The sequence below is a fragment of the Siphateles boraxobius genome, unplaced genomic scaffold, assembly GCF_051911475.1.
Source record: "Siphateles boraxobius isolate OS27281-9 unplaced genomic scaffold, OSU_SipBor_1 46, whole genome shotgun sequence".
In the NCBI taxonomy this organism is placed as follows: domain Eukaryota; kingdom Metazoa; phylum Chordata; class Actinopteri; order Cypriniformes; family Leuciscidae; genus Siphateles; species Siphateles boraxobius.
The window spans coordinates 20,970,374-20,992,337 of NW_027509097.1; the positions used below are offsets into that span (position 1 = coordinate 20,970,374).

General features: G+C 38.1%; 1 protein-coding gene across 2 annotated transcripts in view; it reads left to right on the forward strand.

Annotated features, from left to right (window-relative positions):
• Window positions 1-21,964, forward strand: part of LOC143710236 (mediator of RNA polymerase II transcription subunit 1-like) — a 194,409-nt gene that overhangs the window by 51,742 nt on the left and 120,703 nt on the right. Inside the window, exons 2-4 of one of the 2 annotated variants that reach the window (XM_077201240.1) lie at window positions 7,405-7,511; window positions 7,643-7,721; window positions 18,036-18,090. In XM_077201240.1, the coding sequence (XP_077057355.1) occupies window positions 7,405-7,511; window positions 7,643-7,721; window positions 18,036-18,090 (241 nt within the window). The remainder of the gene's footprint in view (window positions 1-7,404; window positions 7,512-7,642; window positions 7,722-18,035; window positions 18,091-21,964) is intronic. The other variant, XM_077201241.1, reaches the window with a different exon arrangement.

The following is a 21,964-nucleotide window of genomic DNA, read 5'->3' on the forward strand; positions in this document are numbered from 1 at the left end:
TAAGTGTATCGAATTATATCGAATCGTATCGTTGGCTGAATATTGTGATATATATCGTATCGTGAGCTGAATATCGTGTATCGTATCGTGAGATTAGTGTATCGCTACAGCCCTATTACATATACAGTATTATCAGCTGTATGATGTGTTTTTACCCTGAAATGTTTAATTTCGAGAGAGACCCAGCGTGAATTCACACAGGCATGAATTCAAGCTTCATGCCTGTGTGCCTGTATGCCTGCGTGACTGAGTATTCGCTGTTATTCAATTATTTAGGTGTGATGTGCTCCCTTGCACTGGTCCAATTCAGAATTCGAGCAGCTGAATTTTGTACCAACTGTAATTTACTTAGGGTAGCTTTAGAAACTCCAGCCAGCAAAAGAAAAGTCTTGATTAACTTCTCAGCCACGGAGTAAGTCAACATAGAACGTAATTTGGCAATGTTTCTGAGATGAATAAAAGATGCTTTGAGTTTGTTACGAACATGATGGTCAAATGTTAAATTGGCATCAAATATCACCCCCAGATTTTTTTGTTTAGTTTGGAATTGCAAAGCAGAGCCATCCACACTTAAGGTTATGGACTCTTTAAGTCCATAAGCAAGGTAAGTTGCTTTACGCAACTGATGAGGTGAGCCAATAAGCATCACTTCAGTCTTGTCACTCTTTAGACAGAGAAAATTATCAGACATCCATTTCTTAATCTCAGTAAAACGTTGAGAAAGAAAAGACACAGGCATATTGACATCAGGTTTTGAATGTATATACACTCACCTAAAGATTATTAGGAACACCTGTTCAATTTCTCATTAATGCAATTATCTAATCAACAATCACATGGCAGTTCCTTCAATGCATTTAGGGGTGTGGTCCTGGTCAAGACAATCTCCTGAACTACAAACTGAATGTCAGAATGGGAAAGAAAGGTGATTTAACCCTCTGAGGTCTGAGGTGTTTTCTGGCTCCTGGAGGTGTTCTGACATGCTCTGACATTTCTGCTTATTTCTGTTACTTGTGACATTTTCATGGCTAAAGTCTTATTACATTGTATTCAGCACAAATTCTGCTACAGTAATATGTCAGCAGCATGTATGTAAAAGTTTGGAGTTTTAAGATAATAATGTTTATGCGTGGTTTGTCAAAATACAAATGTCACTGAAATAAGGTCATAAAACCCAAAGTGATTATTTCTTCACAAGATTTTTGAAAATTGTATCACGTAGCCAAGAATATTTGCTCCAAAACTATGTGAAAATCATCCTGCATACTCATTTAGATAAGACAATATATTGATTTAAAATTTGTATGACGTGTTTTGTGTGAGAAAGCTTTATGCGAGGATGCGTGATCTCTCATTAATATGAATGCATTTTACACCTGAGAAAGACAAAGACCCTCCCCTAATGGCCCTATCAGGTGCTATCAGGCCCCATCATTATGAAGAGCCTTGCACAAAGAATGAGGAGAAATTTAAAAAAAATGGCTTTTAGATTGTCTGGATTTATTTACAACACAACATAATCCAAAGATACACAACAAAGGCAAGAAAGCACATTAGTAAACACACTGATCTAAAGAAAAAGACTTAAACAGTCACACACCTTTGTGCCATTCCTGAAACATAGTAGCCTACATACCTGTCATGTCCAAGGTGTTTGACTTTTCATTTTACCATGTTCATGTACAGAGACTCATGTGAATGTTGAAGTCAGCAGGACTCATCCAGTGGCATCTGGTCCCTTTCTAAAAAATAAATAAATAAACACCTGTAAACATGTTGATATCAAGACAAACTATGCACGATTCTGGGAATACATTTTAGATTTTTCACTCACACACACACACACACACACACACACACACATATATATGTATATATTAGGGGTGGAACGGTACATGTATTCGTATTGAACCGAATCGGTACGGGCGTCACGGTTCGGTGCATGAATTTACACGGAGAATACACGGTATAAAAATAAATAAAACTCGCGTTGAAATTAATTATTTTAATGCGGAACTACTGTTAGATACGCGGGTCGTTTAGGGACACCTCATCTGTTGCCCTGCTAGGTTTGTTTACTTTAGCCTGCCTCCGCTGACCACGCGCGCGCCTTCCCAAATGGACGCGGCGTTTATACTTCGCGCTCGCCGGTGTACTATTCTTTGAAACGACAGTGTGCGACTCGGTGTAATTTTCCTCTAAACCATCAGGAATCAGCGGTGAGAAGTAAGGTACACTCGTGAATGTTTATTTTAGTACTTTTGTACTCTACTAACACTTTAGGACACCCAAACCACATTACTAAAGAATCGTGTAAAGCAGTAAACCAGATTATTCCTTGTGACATTAGAAAAAAAATGGATATGAGAACGTAACCTACAACTAAATTAACGTTATCTTACATATTTTCTAAACATTTTTATTTAGTTTTGTGAACCTTTTTATAAAAAATGGCCATTTATTTTTATTTAAAGGGCTTATGTCTGCTATTGTTGGCTCATTTTGTTAATGTAAGCAACTAATTTAGACGCAAGAACTGGGTGTAAAAAATAATAAAATAAAAATAATTGCCTTCTGCATTTTTGTTTTGCTTTTTCCTCCATTGTACCGAACTCGTACCGAACCGTGATGTCTGAACCGAGGTATGAACCGAACCGTGACTTCTGTGTACCGTTCCACCCCTAATATATATATATATATATATATATATATATATATATATATATATATATATATATATATATATATATATATATATATATATATATATATATATATATATATATATATATATATATATATATATATATACACACACACACACACACACCGCCGTTCAAAAGTTTGGGGTCGGTATGATTTTTAATGTTTTTAAAAGAAGTCACTTATGCTCACAAAGGCTGCATTTATTTGATTAAAAATACGAAACAAAACCAGTAATATTGTGAAATAATATTTCAATGTAAATCAGCTGTTTTCAGTATAACTATATAGTAAAGTGTAATTTATTCATGTGATCAAAGCTGAATTTTCAACATCATTACTCCAGCCTTCAGTGTCACATGATCCTTCAGAAATCCGTATAATATGATGATTTGATGCTCAAGAAACATTTTTCATTATCATCAATATTGAAAACCGTTATTTACATTTTTATTTCAGGATTCTTTGATGAATAGAAAGTTCAAAAGAACAGCATTTATCTGAAAAATAATCTTTTGTAACATTAAACACTACCGTTCAAAACTTTGGGGTCAGTAAGAATTTCTATTTTATTTTTTGGGGGAAATAAATAAAATGGATCAATACTTTTATTCATCAAGGAGGATTAAATGGATCAAAAGTGACAGTAAAGACATTTATAATGTTACAAAAGATTCTATTTCAAATAAATGCTGTTGTTTTTAACTTTGTTCATCAAAGAATTCTAAAAAAAAAGGTACACAACTGTTTTCAACATTGCTAATAATCATAAATGTTTCTTGAGCATCATATCATCATAATATACTGATTTCTAAGGATCACGTGACACTGAAGACTGGAGTAATGATGCTGAAAATTCAGCTTTGATCACAGGAATAAATTACGCTTTTTTACTATATATTCACATAGAAAACAGCTGTTTTACATTGAAATAATATTTCACAATATTACTGGGTTTGTTTTGTATTTTTAATCAAATAAATACAGCCTTGGTGAGCATAAGTGTCTTCTTTTAAAAACATTAAAAATCTTACCGAACCCAAACTTTTGAACGGCAGTGTATATATGTATATGTATATGTATTTTGTAAATATATATACGAACACCTAGTTTGTTGTGCCTTGTTATATAGGCATGTGTAGGGCTGCATAAAATAATAACAATAGCCTAGATAGCAGGCAGCCTATAAATCGTTAAAATGATCACTTCAGTAACACTACACTAGACAAACATATATTGTTTATCATATCTTACTTCAAATATTTCTATTTGTTATCTAATGAGATGAGTTTGACGTGAAACCTAATGTGTGGCGTGTTTTGCTTTTCAAACACACAGCGTGACTCAGACCCAAACTCAGTGCCTGCAGCGATCGAGCCGCTCCAAACTATGAAACATTATTGTTAAATTATACATCTACGTTTGAGCAGATATCCACAAACACAGTATTTAACAGTAAACACAGGTCTAAACATTAAAATATTCACCATATTAGAATAAACACTCATACTAGCATACTTGTATCTCATTTCATAACATTTTAGGCTGGCACCAGTTTAGTAGCTACAATGTAAAGTTTATGCAACAATAAAACACTTACTATTATGTCTCTTACCTTAGAAATTGGTCTCATAATCAAAACGTCTTCTTCTGAGGTAAATCCAAGGTAAATCCACAGCACAAACAGTCTTCCAAACTGATGAAAAGTAGAGAAATACTGGAGTCGCTGATTCTTTGTTTCGAGCTGATGAGGGTGTTAACAGCTCTGCGTTCGTTCACGTGGATCATTTGAATTAGAACAGCTCGCGCCTGTGGGGGTGTGGTCAAATTAAAGTTAATGAGCTTGGGCTGGAGAAACTGTACATGTCGTTGCTTTCTTACGGATTTCTTAAACCGAGAATATTTGTTTTTGATATGATTCACTTCATTTAAAAAATGAGACTTCAAGCTTTGTAAAGACATTACTTTCATGTGTGGGTGCCAAGTATTGGCCGAGTTACAGATAATTTTCTGTCGCGTTTCAGAATGAATTTCACATTGAGAGAGAAGACAGAACGTGCATCATGTTTTTTTGTTCTTTATTTTATGAAAAACACAACTTTTTGCTTTTATTATTAGTGTATACAAAAAAAAGACATTTAACAGTTTTTAATAATGTATAACACTTGCCTGTATGACAAAAATCGACGGAGTTATTTGAGTTTCTTTTGCACTGATAAGAAAAAAAGCGAGCGCGATAGCCGACCCCAGGGGGTTAAGCAATTTTGAGCGTGGCATGGTTGTTGGTGCCAGACGCGCCGTTCTGAGTATTTCTCAATCTGCTCAGTTACTGGGATTTTCGCGCACAACCATTTCTAGGGTTTACAAAGAATGGTGTGAAAAGGGAAAAACATCCAGTATGCGGCAGTCCTGTGGGCGAAAATGTCTTGTTGATGCTAGAGGTCAGAGGAGAATGGGCCGACTGATTCAAGCTGATAGAAGAGCAACCTTGACTGAAATAACCACTCGTTACAACCGAGGTATGCAGCAAAGCATTTGTGAAGCCACAACACGCACAACCTTGAGGCGGATGGGCTACAACAGCAGAAGACCCCACCGGGTACCACTCATCTCCACTACAAATAGGAAAAAGAGGCTACAATTTGCAAGAGCTCACCAAAATTGGACAGTTGAAGACTGGGAAAATGTTGCTTGGTCTGATGAGTCTCGATTTCTGTTGAGACATTCAGATGGTAGAGTCAGAATTTGGCGTAAACAGAATGAGAACATGGATCCATCATGCCTTGTTACCAATGTGCAGGCTGGTGGTGCTGGTGTAATGGTGTGGGGGATGTTTTCTTGGCACACTTTAGGCCCCTTAATTACAATTGGGCATCGTTTAAATGCCACGGCCTACCTGAGCATTGTTTCTGACCATGCCCATCCCTTTATGGCCACCATGTACCCATCCTCTGATGGCTACTTCCAGCAGGATAATGCACCATGTCACAAAGCTCGAATCATTTCAAATTGTTTTCTTGAACATGACAATGAGTTCACTGTACTAAAATGGCCCCCACAGTCACCAGATCTCAACCCAATAGAGCATCTTTGGGATGTGGTGGAACGGGAGCTTCGTGCCCTGAATGTGCATCCCACAAATCTCCATCAACTGCAAGATGCTATCCTATCAATATGGGCCAACATTTCTAAAGTATGCTTTCAGCATCTTGTTGAATCAATGTCACGTAGAATTAAGGCAGTTCTGAAGGCAAAAGGGGGTCAAACACAGTATTAGTATTGTTTCCTAATAATCCTTTAGGTGAGTGTAGATCTGAGTGTCATCGACATAAAAGTGAAAGTTAAGACCAAGTGTTCTTAAAAGTTGGCCAAATGGAAAAATGTAAATACTTAAAAGTAAAGGGCCCAAAACTGATCCCTGGGGAACACCAGAGTGCACCACACTGACCTCAGACTTGCAATCACCCATCACAACAAACTACTTACGATCAGAGAGGTAGGACTTAAAACACCTTAATGCAGAATCAGAAACTCCAAAGATAGTATCTAAGCGGGTAATTAAAATAGTGATCTATAGTGTCAAAAGCGGCACTAAGATCAAGAAGAATCAGTATAGATAGACGGCCAGAATCAGAAGCCATTAACAAATCATTAGTAACTTTGACTAGAGCTGTTTCTGTGCTGTGGAGTTTACGAAATCCAGACTGAAGTGGTTCAAAAAGATCATTAGAGGAAAGATGAGATAGTAGTTGAGAAGCCACTGTTTGTTCAAACATTTTTGCGAGGAATGGAAGATTAGAGATGGGACGAAAATTATTCAGATTATCAAAGTCCATGTTGTTAGTTTTTGGTACAGGGGTGACAGCAGTAATTTTAAGTGCTGTTGGCACAACAGCAATGCACAGAGAGTTATTGATAATTCTCAAAACAACAGGAGAGAGGGAATCAAAACCTGATTTAAAAAGACAAGATGGTATCGGATCAACTCTAGAAGTTGAAGCTTTTAGTTATGAAACCATATTAAATAGAGACTGGGAGTCATGAATTGCAAAGTTAGAGAGAGAGATACCAGAAAATGCAAAAATATTTGAGGAGGCAGCAAGAGTATGAGTGGTAACAATGTGGTTACGTATGTTATAAATTTTGCTATGAGCATGTACAAGGCCCGAACCACTGATCTATATAGAGAATATACAGATAAGTGGTCAGAACGCGCTGACGCAAGAAGTCTACTTTGGGCCAATCATAAAGTTCTTATGGAGATGACGCGACTACTCCGCACTACTAATTACTACTAATCCCCATATGCCTGTCACTCAGATGTAAAAAAAAATAAATAAAATTTAATTGGACAGATAGTGAAACTAAAAGACTTCTCCTCATGTGGGCAAATGAAGACACAGGCGAATGCGTTTAGAGGTAATTTTACGATGAAATTGCATCACAGAATTTATGTGTGAATTCTGGTAATTTTACGGTAAATTACAGGGATTAGTTTGTGAAAGTGGCTTGTGTCAGTTATCACATAGACAATCATGGGAAATAAGTCTGTCAATATCCCAAGGACATCTTGACTCCAGTCAAAGAGAAAACTTGTTTAAAGAAAAACACAAATGGTTAATTGTTATTATAGAGTCTTTTAAGATTACATTCCCACAATGATTGTCTTATTTTTTGTCATTTTGTTTGTTTTGTTGACAGAGTCAGAGAAACAGAGTCGTTTGATGGCACTACTGGAAAGGCTCCATGGCAAACATAATTCAACCCGGTCCTGGCAGGAGACCAGCAAAGTGGTGCGGCAGGCAATGGTTAGACCCTCTGATAGAAGAGCTTCTTGGAGAATCATAGCATATATCTTTAACAGTTTTTATAAATGTTGGTCATTTTTTAACAACTTTGTTTTGTTTTTTTACATCCCTTTGTTTTATTGGCTGTTCAGGAAAAGCGTGGGGTCATTAATACAGCTGGAAACCCACTGCTGCTCAGCTGTTTAGAGACACTGCAAAGGGCACAAAAAGGTGCATTTAATCAATACATTTATGTAGATTTAGTGCATATATATTTATCACCAATACCGATTTGCAGGTTTATGTGCTTTATAACTGAAATGCAGAACTGATATTTATTGTTTTGTTTGTTTTTGACAATTAAAACAGCACTTAACTGAACAAACGGTTTTATTTAACTATTTATTTATTTATTTTTACTTTTTGTACTTGCTTCTGTAATAAGTTCTCTAATATCACTCCCTCCTGGCATACAAAACAATTTTGTACATCAATAAATAGAGGAGTCTAAAAGAGTGCAAAAAAGAGTGCATTGTCACAAATGTTTTTTTTTAATAAAAGATTTGATCAGTAAACAATTAGGAAACAAAAAGCATGTAAAAAATATAGCGATGACGTGCCCAAGCCGGTAGCACCGCCACCGCTGTGCCTTTAGGGTAACTTTGCACGACGGGCAATATGAAGTTAAACCCGGTAAAAGAACCATATCAAAGTTGTCTGAATACGCCACATCTAATGCATCATGCTGAGATCCATGAGATTATTTAAATTGAAATGAAATGGAATGTCATAGGTCACTTTGAAATTAGTGCAAAGTTATCTTTCGCAGCTCAAAAATAATTTTGTCCATAAGTACAGTATTTATTTCAAGTTTTTTTAAATATTTGTATTAATATAATTATTATTATAAACTATGTGGTCAGTGCACTACAAAGAGAGAGAGATAAGCTACACATTCTACATTGATTAAAATAGAAAATCAAATGTGTTTTGTAATGGTAGTATTATTTTATACCGAAATAAATTATTTATAATTCAGATGAGAATAAATTTAGTGTTAATTAAAATTTTAAGGAAAACTAATATTTTGATCTGAAATATAGCACATTCATTTTAAATTCATTCAGGTTCAATTACCAAACATACAATCTTAATTTAAAGCAAACAATACATTTAAAATATATGGGCTATATGCATATTTTGTAATAAAAAAAGATATATATTCAAAAAGACAAGGCCTTAAACTTTATCAAGAGTTAAACTCTTGTCACTGTCACACACACACACACACACACACACACACACACACACACACACACACACACACACACACACACACACACACACACACACACACACACACACACACACACACACACACACACACACACAACATGCCTGGTTTACTATCTTTGTGGGGACTCTCCATAGACTTAATGGTTTTCATACTGTACAACCTGTATATTCTATCCCCTTACACTAACCCTACCCCTAAACCTACCCATCACACATAACTTTCTGCATTTTTACATTTCCAAAAAACTAATTCTGTATGATTTATAAGCTTGTTTACCCATGGAGACCTCTATTTAGGTCCCCACTGTGACACAATTCCTCATGAGTCTGTGTGCATTCAGGTTGAAGTCCCCACTGGGATAGAAAAACATGAACACACACACACAGAGAGAGAGAGAGTGAGAATGGTAGAGCGAGGGGGAGGGGAATGACAGACAGAGGGAGACAGAGACGGAGAACATTTTAAAAAAAAATCCTAACTGTGACAAAGTAGACTTTCATCATGTTTAAATATACATGGAAATGCAGTGTGTAATAAATGGAAATGTTTGCAGTTTAAAACATTTTCAGCAGCGAAAAAAGATTTATCCAACCACATTTATACATAGTATAAACACTAGATGGCACAATATAACTATTTTTAATAGACCAGGGCTCGAAATTAACTTTTTTACTTGGTAGCACTGGTGCTCCCAACTTCAAAAAGTTAGGAGCACCAGTAAAAATTTAGGAGCACCCACCAAATTTGACGTTTTCTGCCATTAGAGTGGAACGACCGGCAGCATTCTGGTGATTAAAAGCCTTAATAATCGATCCTGATTTGTTTTCCACACACTTGTCCCTGCATTTTTTTGTGCTTGACACTCTCTCCGTGTTTAAACAAGCTCTCGCGCTTAAAATTTATTGGTTTTCGGTGGTGGCTGATGGACTGTCATCCTTTCTTGGCTTGTTTTTTTGGGGTTTTTTTTGTATTTCATAGCTTTGTAAGATAAAATCCTTCTTTGCTAAACCTAATAATTATTTTGGTATATCATATCAATATCAAAAACTAGAATAAAAAAGTAGCATTAAAGTTTATTTTAACAAATTTTCTACCATATACAATTGAATACAATTAGCAGCTAGCTAACAACAACTTGATTTGCACTTTTTTTCTGGTTTCACCTCACTCCAGTCTAAACTAAAAGTTTATTTTTTTGGTAAGTTTTCTTCACATTGTCATATAACCTGAAAATACTGATTTCCATTACACGAGAGTAGATGTTAAAACTTCATCCTGATTTGTACTCTGCTTTCGCCAAGATAAGCACCAACTAAGACATAGCTTTACAGTAACCTATGCTTCTCCATCCATTTACGCTTCTTTCCATATGGTGATGTAAATCTCCTTCTGTCTAGTGTTAACACGCGCCAGCACACACAACGGCTGCAACCACAGTGCGGTCCCCCCATGACAACCGTCTGGATTGAGCTGAGTAGGGGACATCTCTAGGGTCTTCAAGTCGGCACCTTCCGTCCTCAGTGTTTCGTCGACTAGCCCACGACACCTCAAGAGGGCGTCAAGAGGGTGTCCCAGAGTCACCCCCCTCCGTCCCCCACTCAACTCAGCCCAGCTTACTGACCTCTACATCCCTCCTGCTGCTGAGACCTAACCACAATCTCTCCGCAACCCAACCATACGGCCAACCCGTTTGACTAAGGCTGTCGAGCCCCACTGGTGCGTTAATATGCAGTTTCAGTGGCAACGGTTCCGTATGGCATACCACCTACCGCAAAACACAATATCTGCCCAACCACCCGTCATTCACGCAATATACACAGGAACATAATGACTGTAAATACTATACAACCTATACAAATAAACCAACAGACTCTTCAAGTTTTCAAGAGTTCTACGAAACAGCAGTATGGCGGCCTGTACACAGCCAGCTAGAATCTTTCCGTCTCAACCACAGCCAGTTGCTGCTCCTTTCTGCTGCTTCAGATAAGTTCTTTACTGTGCAACGGAACTCTTGGCCACTGAATCCAACGTATCTGAGGAGCCGGGTTGTAGGGTGTGCCACAAAACCTCGACAACCCACTTCCACTGGATAAACCTGGACTCTCCATCCTCGCTGTTCTGCTTCAGTGGCCAGATGAGCATACCGGAGTTTCGTCCTCTCATATGCCTCATCTACCGCATCCTCCCATGGCACTGTTAACTCAATCAGTTGAACAATGCGTGCTGATCCAGACCACAAAACAATATCTGGTCGTAGGTTAGTGGTGGCAATCTCAGGTGGAAAAATAAGCCGTTGATCAAGATCAGCCAGCATCTTCCAGTCCCTAGCAGCTTCCAGTTGTCCTGGGTGAGAATTGGTGTTAGCACCTAATCTTGATGGTTGCTCGCCTGGGCGGAGGAATATTGTCTTCTGCGTGTAATGTTTTGCTAGAACAGGCGGCAACTTATTGGTCATACTACGCTTGCCTTCCAATGCTAAAGCCAAACATTGCAATACTTGGTCATGGCGCCAAGTAAACCAACCTTGGCTAAGAGGCACCTTACATCCTGTCAAAATGTGCCTTAATGTGGCAGGTGATGAACACAAAGGACAAGAGGGATCCTCTCCTACCCAGAGGTTTAGGTTCTGCGGTGATGGGAGAACATCATATGTTGACCTAATAAGGAAACTGATCCTACTCTCTTCCATTGACCAAAGGTCTTGCCAGCCCATTTTGCGTTGTTCCACACTCTCATTCACTCTCCCTGCTTGGCCTGGGAAATGGCCTTTATACATCTCATCCTCTCCTCCTGCTTTCGCACCTCGTTGACTACCAGCTTCCTCCTTTGAGCTGGGCCTGCCTTGTGCCATTTAGGAGGAGCTAAACTGAGCCCAAAACCCCCTCTTCCATGCTGTACCTGTCCCACGATATCCCCAATTTGAAGGTCAGCCTTTGCCTCTACTACAGATTTCTTTGCTGACCACTTTCTACCAGTTTTTACCACAGGGGCTGCCTCCCTTACACATTTGTTGCCTGACTCTCCTAAAGTCATTTCCAGTCTGACCTTGGCACACTTAAACTCCTCGGTTAAAGCAGAGACTGGCAGCTGGAATACTCCTTTACTATAAAGTCCCACTCTGCTGAGGCAGCGTGGAACTCCCAACCATTTCCTGATGTATGGAACTTATTAACGCTTCCAGCTTATCCACTGTTGTCAAAGAAACCTCGTACACAGTCAGCGGTCACAGCAACCTTGGCAGTAGACCAAACTGAAAGCACCAGAGTTTTAGTTTGCCTGGTAGAGCCCAAGCTGTTTATGCTCTTCAACCCTTCCACTGCTTGTCGTCTAACTTCTCCCACTAGAACTGTGTCCTTCAGATCCCCATCGTTCCATCTCCCAAGACTCTTCACTGGCTTCTCAGAAACTGTTGGTATTGCCTCACTATTAATGAAGAATGTTTTATCTACTACCTTTCCTTTAACTATCGAGATGCTCCTTGATTTAGAGGGCTTAAATTGCATTCTTGCTCATTCAATATTATCTGTTAACTTCCCCAATAACTACTGTTCTACTGTTCTGGCTACTGTTGTAGTCATGGTTGTTATGTCATCCATGCATGCTCTGATTGGTGGTAGTCGCATCCCAGAAGCCAAGCGCTCTCCTCCTACTACCCATCTTGATCCCCTAATGATTACTTCCATTGCCATTGTAAAAGCCAGTGGAGAAATGGTGCATCCTGCCATTATTCCAACCTCTAAGCATTACCATGCGGTGTTGAATTTTGGAGCTGAGAAACTAAATTGCAAATCTCCAAAATAGGCTTTCACTAAATTTGTTATTGACATTGGTACTCTAAAAAAATCAAATGCTGCCCAAAGAAGCTCATGTGGCACTGAACCATATGCATTAGCCAAATCCAGGAATGTCACATGGAGCTCCTTCCTCTCCTTTATAGCTGATTGAATTCGTTGCCAGATAACACTGATGTGTTCTAAGCATCCCGAGAACCCTGGAATGCCCGCTTTGTGAACTGAAGTGTCAATGAAGCCATTCTTTAATAGGTAGGCTGACAATCTCTGCGCAATAATGCTGAAGAAAATCTTTCCTTCGTTTAATAGTGAAATAGGACGAAACTGACTGATGCTTGTAGAATCTTTTTCTTTAAGTATAAAGACTCCACCTGCTCGGCGCCATGCTCTAGGTACAACCTGCTTTTCCCATGCCACTTTCATCAATTTCCACAGAATTCGTAGAACTCCTGAAGCACTCTTGTACACTCTGTAGGGAACTCCATTAGGCCCTGGAGATGATGAAGCCCTTGCCTTTCTCACAACTTGCTCTATCTCTTTCCACTTAGGTGCACAGACCTCCATTTGGTATTGTGGTGGATTGATAGGTGGGATATCTGACGGAATTGACATAGGCTTATGCCTTTTTGTATCTGTATGCTCCTTTCTCTAACTAACCCTTCAATTTTCTTCTGCCGTCTAGATACAGCAGGAGTAGTTTGTACTTTTTCCTTCCTTTTTTCCACACCAAAACTCTCACTTCCATATGCGTAAATGATGTCCCCAGATTTATCCAGCTTCTTTTCAACTGTACCAGTTAATCTTTCCAATGCAAAGCATAGATCTGTGTTTACCGTGTCCCATGCAGTTTTCTCACAAGCTCTTGGCCATCTAACTCCAGGCCTATGCCCGTTGAGGTTCTTTTCTCTCTTATGCTGGTTAGTCTTAACGGGTTCATAAGTATCAATGTGTTCATCACTAACTGTGCAAACCCTCATCTCCTCTATGACAGGGGTACTGATATCCTGCGAACTGTGGTTTTCTTCCTGTCGCTGGATTTCAGAGTTGTAGAGTGTGGCTGTAGGTTATTAAGGTTAAATCTTCCTAACCACTTTTACTAATAATAAATGGGGTATGCACACTTACATTCTCATTTTAAGAGTTGTTCTGAGTAAATGTGGTTTGATTTGTTAACATTGGTTAATGCATTAGGCTAACTAACATGAACCATGAGCAATACATTTGTTACTGTATTTATTAATCTTTAATCTTAGTTAATAAAAAAATACAGCTGTTCATTGTTTGTTCATGTTACTTCACAGTGCATTAGGCTAACTAATGTTAACAAATACATCTTTTGATTTAAATAAGGCTACTATTAATGATTAAATTAACATTAACAAAGATTAATAAATGCTGTAGAAATGCAGTTTATTAATAGTTACTAATGTAGTTAACTAGAGTTTAATAAATTGAACTTTATTGTAAAGTGTTACCGATTTGTTATACACTCAATGTTCAGTGTTGAACAGATCAGTTGTTTTAACCATTCATTAAATGGAATCGGTTCAAAGGAGTCATTAGTTCGCGAATCGCACGTGTCATTAGCGGAATTGTAGGCTATGGCATGCATTGTGGTTGGATTATCCCAGCAGTTAGGACCTCGCACAAGATTAGTGTCAACACAGAAAACATTTCATCACTGGATAGTTTGTTTTGTCTATTGAAATTATGGTTTATGTCAGCTGAATGTGCGGAACACTTTTCAAAGAAGATAAGGCAAATTTCTTTTTGCACAATTCACACCCTGCGGTAATTCAGAAGAAACCTCGGTCTTCTTACCTTTTACCATCGTGTCAATTCTCAATTGATTTCGATTAATATTCGTGAGGGAGGGAGAGCAAGACAGTTTGAAGACTGTGAGAGAGTGTGCGCGCGCGACCTCGCAAAATTTAAAAGGCTGAATAAGAGAGAAGATGAATGAAACAAGGTTTTTCCTGCATTTAATATTTTTTTGGCGACCGCCAAAGCCTTATTTGATCGGTGAGTGATAGATGACTGACTGCTGTGCTTGTGACAGGGCTCATGTTACTGAAAGAACGAGCATAGAGAGACAGCCGGTAGCCGGTAGTCTCCCTGTCACGTGACAACGGAGCGCAGCGTAAGTGAGTGGGAGTGATAGACAGCTATTATTAACCATTCTTAAATCTGCTTTAAAGTTAAGAACGTAAGGATGAAGTTTGATTGGATGTAATCGTTGGATAGAATGATGGTTCGGCCACCGCGTATCAGCACACATAAGATACACACTGTGCATTAATTTGCGAATGTTTTGTAGATAAATAAAAAGAGGTCGCACCACAACCATTATTTGCACTCGCACAAATGCTCCCAAATATATTTTTAGGTCGAACGGATTAAATTTCAGGAGCATATACGACCAAAATGGTCGCAAATTCGAGCCCTGTAGACACATTCTGTTTACTTTTTGACATGCCTTTAATCCCTCACCATAGCACAACTGTTTAAGATATTCAATATCCGTTAACAATTTAGCATCTTTAATGTATTTTCATCATGTTGAAAAAGTTTTGTGTGAATAAAATAAACCACCTAGGAGGAGTAGCTAAAAACTCAGTGTGTGAAATATCCCAAAAATCCACATTCAAACCAAAATATCTGACTTCCTGTTGGTCGGAGCTAATGACTGTAAATTAGAAAGCTGTCCGGCTCGATGAGAACAATATACGTATTGAGTTTTGTTACTGTAGGTAAAAGTAACCCCCCCCCCCCACACTTTTATCAAAAGCATTTTGAAAGCGACACTTCCCGCTGCCAGTTGGTGGCACTATAACTTTGACTCACAATACTCAAATCCATCTGATCGGCCTCTTACCACGAACACACTGCTGAAGTTTCATCAAGATCAGTTAATGTATGTAGAAATTATAACACTTCGTTTTTCTCTTTTCTCGTCATAAATTTGTTTCCTCGCCATGGCCAAACCGTTCGAGATATCAAAAATCCGCTGGCAATTTATCATCCTGAAGGTCTTGACTTCATGCACACAGAGTTTGGTGAGGATGAATTCACTAGGAGGAGTATATCAAATTCCAGAACAAGCGTTTTCCAAACAACCCATAATAACAGACTTCCTGTTGGGCTGGCGTAAAACTTAAGAGTGCGAAAGTTGTTCGTCCCGATGAGATCTATATGTGTACCGAGTTTCATATTACATGCAAGCATGTTTGATCTATGGACCAAGTTTTTGGACCCAGTTCAAGGGGGCACTGTAGAGCCCCCCTGCCATGCCCGGGTACGAGCTTCAGCCCAGCCCTGATGGCCGTGGGTTCTGAACTGTGTGCAAAGTTTCAAGAGTTTTCAAGCACGTTAAGGGCCCCAAAAGCCCCGAAAACTTGAAAAACAAAAATAAAAGCAATCTCTCCAGCAAACAACCCCCCCCCCCCCCCCCCCCCCCAACCACACACACAGAGACGCAGAGACACAGAGAGAGAGAGAGAAAAAAATCCACATTCAAACCAAAATATCTGACTTCCTGTTTGTTGGAGCGAATGACTGTAAATTAGAAAGTTTTCCGGCTCGATGAGAAGAATATACATACCGAGATTTGTTATTGTAGGTAAAACTACCCCCCACTTTTGTCAAAAGGTGGCGCTACTGAGCCCTTCCACCACGCCCGTTTCTGAAACTTTGCACGTCTACTGGCTAATAAATGTGATGTGTATGCCGAGTTTCATGCAATTCCAATCATGCTAAGACTCGCAAAAGCATCCAAAAAGAATATTAAAGTTTGATGCGTTGCCATGGCAACAGTATCAAAGATATCAAGAATCCTTTCACAGGTCTAAATCTGATGTGTGTTTACATTATAGTAGTGAAGTTTGAAGCAAATTCGGTAAAAATAAGAGGGTGATTTCAAAGCATTTTGAAAGTGAGACTTCCTGCTGCCAGTTGGTGGCGCTATAACTTTGACTCAATATAGTCACATTCATGTGATCGGCCTCTTACAACGAACACACTGCTGAAGTTTCATCAAGATCAGTTAATTAATGTAGAAGTTATAACACACTTCCTGTTTCCCTATTTCACCATAAATTCATTTCCTCGCCACGGCCAAACCGTTCGAGTTATCAAAAATCCGCTGGCAATTTATCATCCTCAATGTCTTGACTTCATGCACACTGAGTTTGATGGCGATTGGATGAATTCCCTAGGAGGAGTATTTAAAATTCCATAGCATGCTTTTCCAAACAACCCTAAATAGCCGACTTCCTGTTGGGTTGACGTAAAAAGTAAGCGTGGTTTCTCCAGAGAGAAATCGCAGCTCATAAGCAAACTATAGACGCTGCTGAGACATTACGTCACATCGATGTCACGTGTCTTGAAGGGATTTTTACGGGTTGTGTGTGAACGCCGATCTCACCGGCTGACGATAGGACGATATAAAAATGGAGCATATCGCCCAATACTATTGTTTAGTGTCATGAATTAATCTCAAAATACAAAATTTTAAAGAAAACAAATATATTGATCTGAAATATAGCACATTTTAAATTCATTTGTTCAATTACCAAACATACAATCTTAATTTAATTTAAAGCAAACAATGATTTTACATGATATGAGACTCTTCCTGTTTGCCTTTTGTCATTAATTTAATTCCTCACCATATGATATATCCAATATCCGTTCACAGTTTAGCATCTTTAATATATTTCCATATATTATGAAAGTATATTAAATATAATAAATATGCAGTTTAGCATATTTAATATATTGAAAAAGTTTGGTTTGAATCAAATTAACCACTTAAGAGGAGTAGTTAAAAATTCACAGCATGATTTTTCAACAAACAAAAAAACGCATGATTTTTCAACAAACAAAAAAACACATTCAAACAAAAATAGCCGACTTCCTGTTGGTTGGAGCTGTAAATTGCTGTAAATTAGAAATTTTCTGAATATTGAGCCGGTAGTTATGAGAGTTTAACTTGAGCATGATGGAGCGAATCAGTGAATGAGAAGGTAACATCAGTTTACCAACGTTGCCCAGCACAGCTATACCACACCACGTTACAGCACACTACAGCTATTGCAAACAGAAACGGTATACTACTACATAGAAATATAATATTAGTGCATAATAATAGTTTTAGTAAATTGATAATTTGGTAATTAAACTTTAATATAAAATGAAAAAAAACAACAACACATTGATACAAGTTCGACCTTCAGATTTAGATAAAAAAATATCTGTTTTTACATACCCGTATTGTTGCTCAGTATTAGTTAGCTCACTGTTATGCATAAAATGTGTTAATGCCTTATTCTGTTAGGTTAGATTTTCTCTCACTATAAAATGTGTTTTAAATATATTGTGACTATTTAATATAATTTTGAATATCAAATGATGTCCATAATCTCCTGTTTCTGTTTCTTCTGCATCCCTCATCATCAGTATCTTCGTTGCCATCAATGACGGATCGTCTGGAGTCCATTGCTCGGCAGAACATGTGAGATAGTATACTTATTTTTTTGCTCCCCATCTTTTTGTATACACATTTACTATGCCAAAAGTATTCAACCCCCTCATCTTTCCATGTCTGGTAGTCTTGATCACACTGCTGTCTATTGTCACAGTGTTTCCTATAGGTTGAGAATTTACATGTGGTGGTGGGCAGGGCGAAGTGGCCCAACGCTTAATGAGTTGTTTTAGAATAAACTAGTCAAACAAACCACTGATCTATATGATATCCATTTAAGGAACATAGACTAAACAATATGTAGACTGAAATGTTAAATGGCCTTAAACAATATTAAATCTCAGCAAGACTTCTCAGCAATGAACAGGGTAAGTGATATTAAACCACAATGCAATAAAGCACAATTCGAAAATTGTTAGTTAATTTTCTCTTGTGCTATTTTCCAAAATCGTTATGCAAGTTTGTTTCTATTTCAGATCAAAACTGACATACAAAATAAACTAGCACCTTGCTGCATGCTTAAGGATAAGTAAAAAAGGACCTGCCCTTGAAGCCTATCCATGTAATGAAGCCAATCCTGTAATAAACTCTATTTATTACAGAAAACGCTGAATATCATTAACAAATAATTTAGAAATAATTTAGAAATTCATATTATGCAATGAATTTTCTCTGCTTTGAAAAAAAAAAAAAAACGTTCAAAGGCCTGCCTTTGGATAGGCTTCAAGGCTTCAAATCCACCGACATTAACTACTACTAACTACTAACTTTTGTCCTGACTGCTTTGTCGGACAAAAATGGTGATTTAATTTAAAAGTGAAGTGCACACTGTCGCACCAGCTTTTTATAAGCGATGTATAAAAAAAAAAAAATTGGTTTTCAAATTAGCACCAATTCAGGGCACAATAACAAAACAGTTCTGCTCCGTACGACCGCACCATTATGCATGCCGTGCGAACGCACGCATTTTACGTTTGCCTTTAAATTAGCAATTTAACAGCCCCCGCCGGTGATACCGGTATTACCGGTGTTGTCACACGTCAATTAACCGGTAAAATATCTTCACTATCACATCCCTAGTACATGGTAGAGATTATTTAGCAGTCAGCAGTATAGCACGATTTGCCAAGACAGCATAATCTGCACGCAACCTATCATATAGGCCTACAAGCTCGCGCTCTCTCTCTCTCTCTCTCTCTCTCTCTCTCCTTCTCTCTCTCTCTCTCTCAAAAAAAAACGGATTGCATTTTACATGGGTCATCCAACCGAGCTCAGAAAATACAGAAATTCGTAAAAGTGGAATTTGAATTTTATCTTCCTGGGCGGTTTTAATTTACCTTATGTATGGTCACTGTATCCAGGACAATACTATTTTCCACAAAATTATAATTATCTGGATGAAAGACCTGTAGATGTATATGATGAAAATAGTTTCAAGCGGTATATGTATTATAAATAAATATAAATATTATTCGATTTGTATCAATGCATCGATTATACAGCCGACGATTCAATGCATCGATACGTCCGCAAGAGCTTGTTTTGCCATCTGTCTATTTTCAGCATCCGCTCATATGCATACAAACCATTGTTGTTATGCACTGGGCTAACGTTAGTTAGTCACCGAACTACACTGCCAGTGTGAAAGCACCCTCAGTCACTTAGTCGGCGAATTCCTAGCTAGCAATTACTAGCGTAAACAAACAGGCACTAACGTGTACAAAAGGCTACTTCAACAGCTTACTTGAAAAGTCTAGGGTGATTTCACACCAACTCGGAACGGAACGGGCACAGTTAAAATGAAAAATCGCTAATAATGTGAACGCTGTCTGTCATGCGGACCCGGGTGCACACTGGGTTACCAAACCCGAGACTGCCTGGAGGAGGTGCACTGATTTCGGTTGCACTCGAACCGTGCCGCGGTTCGCGTGAATGTGAAAGCATCACGGACTCGGGTGCGCACTTGTTCAGGAAGTAAAGTGACCTGCGCATGCTTTTTAGCTGATTATGATGCATTTAGTTAACACATGTAAGGGATGATAGTGTTGATAATTTACCTTGGAGAAGAGCGAGAGCGAGTCTGCAGTGTATTCGCACACACATAGGACTCAGGGCAACAAATTAATGGAAATCCACTGTCTCCTGCGTTTGCAATCAGCAAAAAGCCAAATGCGACACACAGTAAACTGGTGTTGCTCACTCAGCTGTGCATAATAGCACCAAATAAAATAAAAAACCACAATATATATTGACCCGCGTTCTGTTTTCTATCATGCGTCGTGCACATTTGCGATGACGTAAGATGCACGGAAACGCACCAGGATTCGATAGAATCAAGTTTTGTACTGTATGCAGTAAATGTTATATTTGCTGTTCTATTTGCAGTGCATTGAGCACAACATACACATTATGTGAATAGAATACTGTTTCTGTATTCTCAATAAAAGGCAAATTTTAAAAAAAAATGTTGATTTATTTGAGACTTGATAGATATCATGTAAAAATATCGGGTATCGTATCGTGGGGAATTGTGAAGTATCGAAAATAATCGAATCGTTGGCTTAAGAAATCGGTATCGTATCGAATCGTCATAAAGACTCCGATTTACACCCCTGATATGTATGTGTGTGTGTGTGTATATATATATATATATATATATATATATATATATATATATATATATCTCGGTATACATTTGTTGCTCTGTGGCTGGTGGTTTTCCAAAGTTACTAGCCTCTCAGCATTTTCGATGGCCACAGTTTTGACATCGATGCCGTGGGGAAAAACTGATAATAATAATTATAAGATAATTTGAGTATCTCTGTCACTTTAAAACTTGACACATGGATCCATTATACTGTTACACATGCATTTTCTTTCTTAACTGTTTGCGTTCACTTAAAGGAGTAGTTACTTTAAAATGAAAATTACCCCATGATTTACTCACCCTCAAGCCATCCTCGGTGTATATGCCTTTCTTCTTTCAGAAGAATACAATCTGAGTTGTAAGGAATAATTGACGACAGCCCGTTGAATTATTAGAAAAATAATGCACACCCGAGGTGGTAATGCAGTCACGACGCGAAGCGGACACCGTTTCACCTCGGGTGTGCATTATTTTTCTAATAATTCAACGGCCTGAAGTCAATTATTCCGCTTATACTAGTTACCACACCTCAAAACATGTTCAGATGATGCATTTCAAGACGTTTGTCAAGTTTTTGTCATTAAAACGCTCTTGTATGTAGGACTAATTTCTTACGCATCTAATCCCATGCCTCCGTTGCTAATTCCAAAACGAAATTTTAGAGTTAGTAACGGAGGTTTGAGCCACTGATAGCAGACTAATAATGGGACACACGACTTGCTGAAACATTCGAAGACTGACTGTTTCCATCGACTGTAGCAGGTCTTAAACACTGACTGTGAACACAGACTGAACGCGCTGAACACACGTCTGGGCATGATCGCTTTGTAGAGTAGAGTAGAGTAGAGTAGAGTAGAGTAGAGTAGAGTAGAGTAGAGTAGAGTAGAGTAGAGTAGAGTAGAGTAGAGTAGAGTGAGAGAGAGGTGCGTCAATATTATTATTTATTAATTCAATTCGTTTTAATTAATTCGTTCATTCTTTTTTTCTATTATTGACAGTAGATAACCTAGTAAGAAACACACAAAGCCCTTTTAACAAGTACCTAGGCCTATCAATAATTATTTATTTGTTATATTATCTGGAATAATTACGAAAACCCGTGCAGCAGGACTATCAATTTATTTATATATTCAGTTTAATTTTCTATTTATTATAGATAGGCCTATATACTTTATTAAAATTAAACTGTATGCATTGATTGTGAAGTTAGACATCGAACATTGCAGATCAAGTGTTAGAATCCAGTTTAACTGTAGT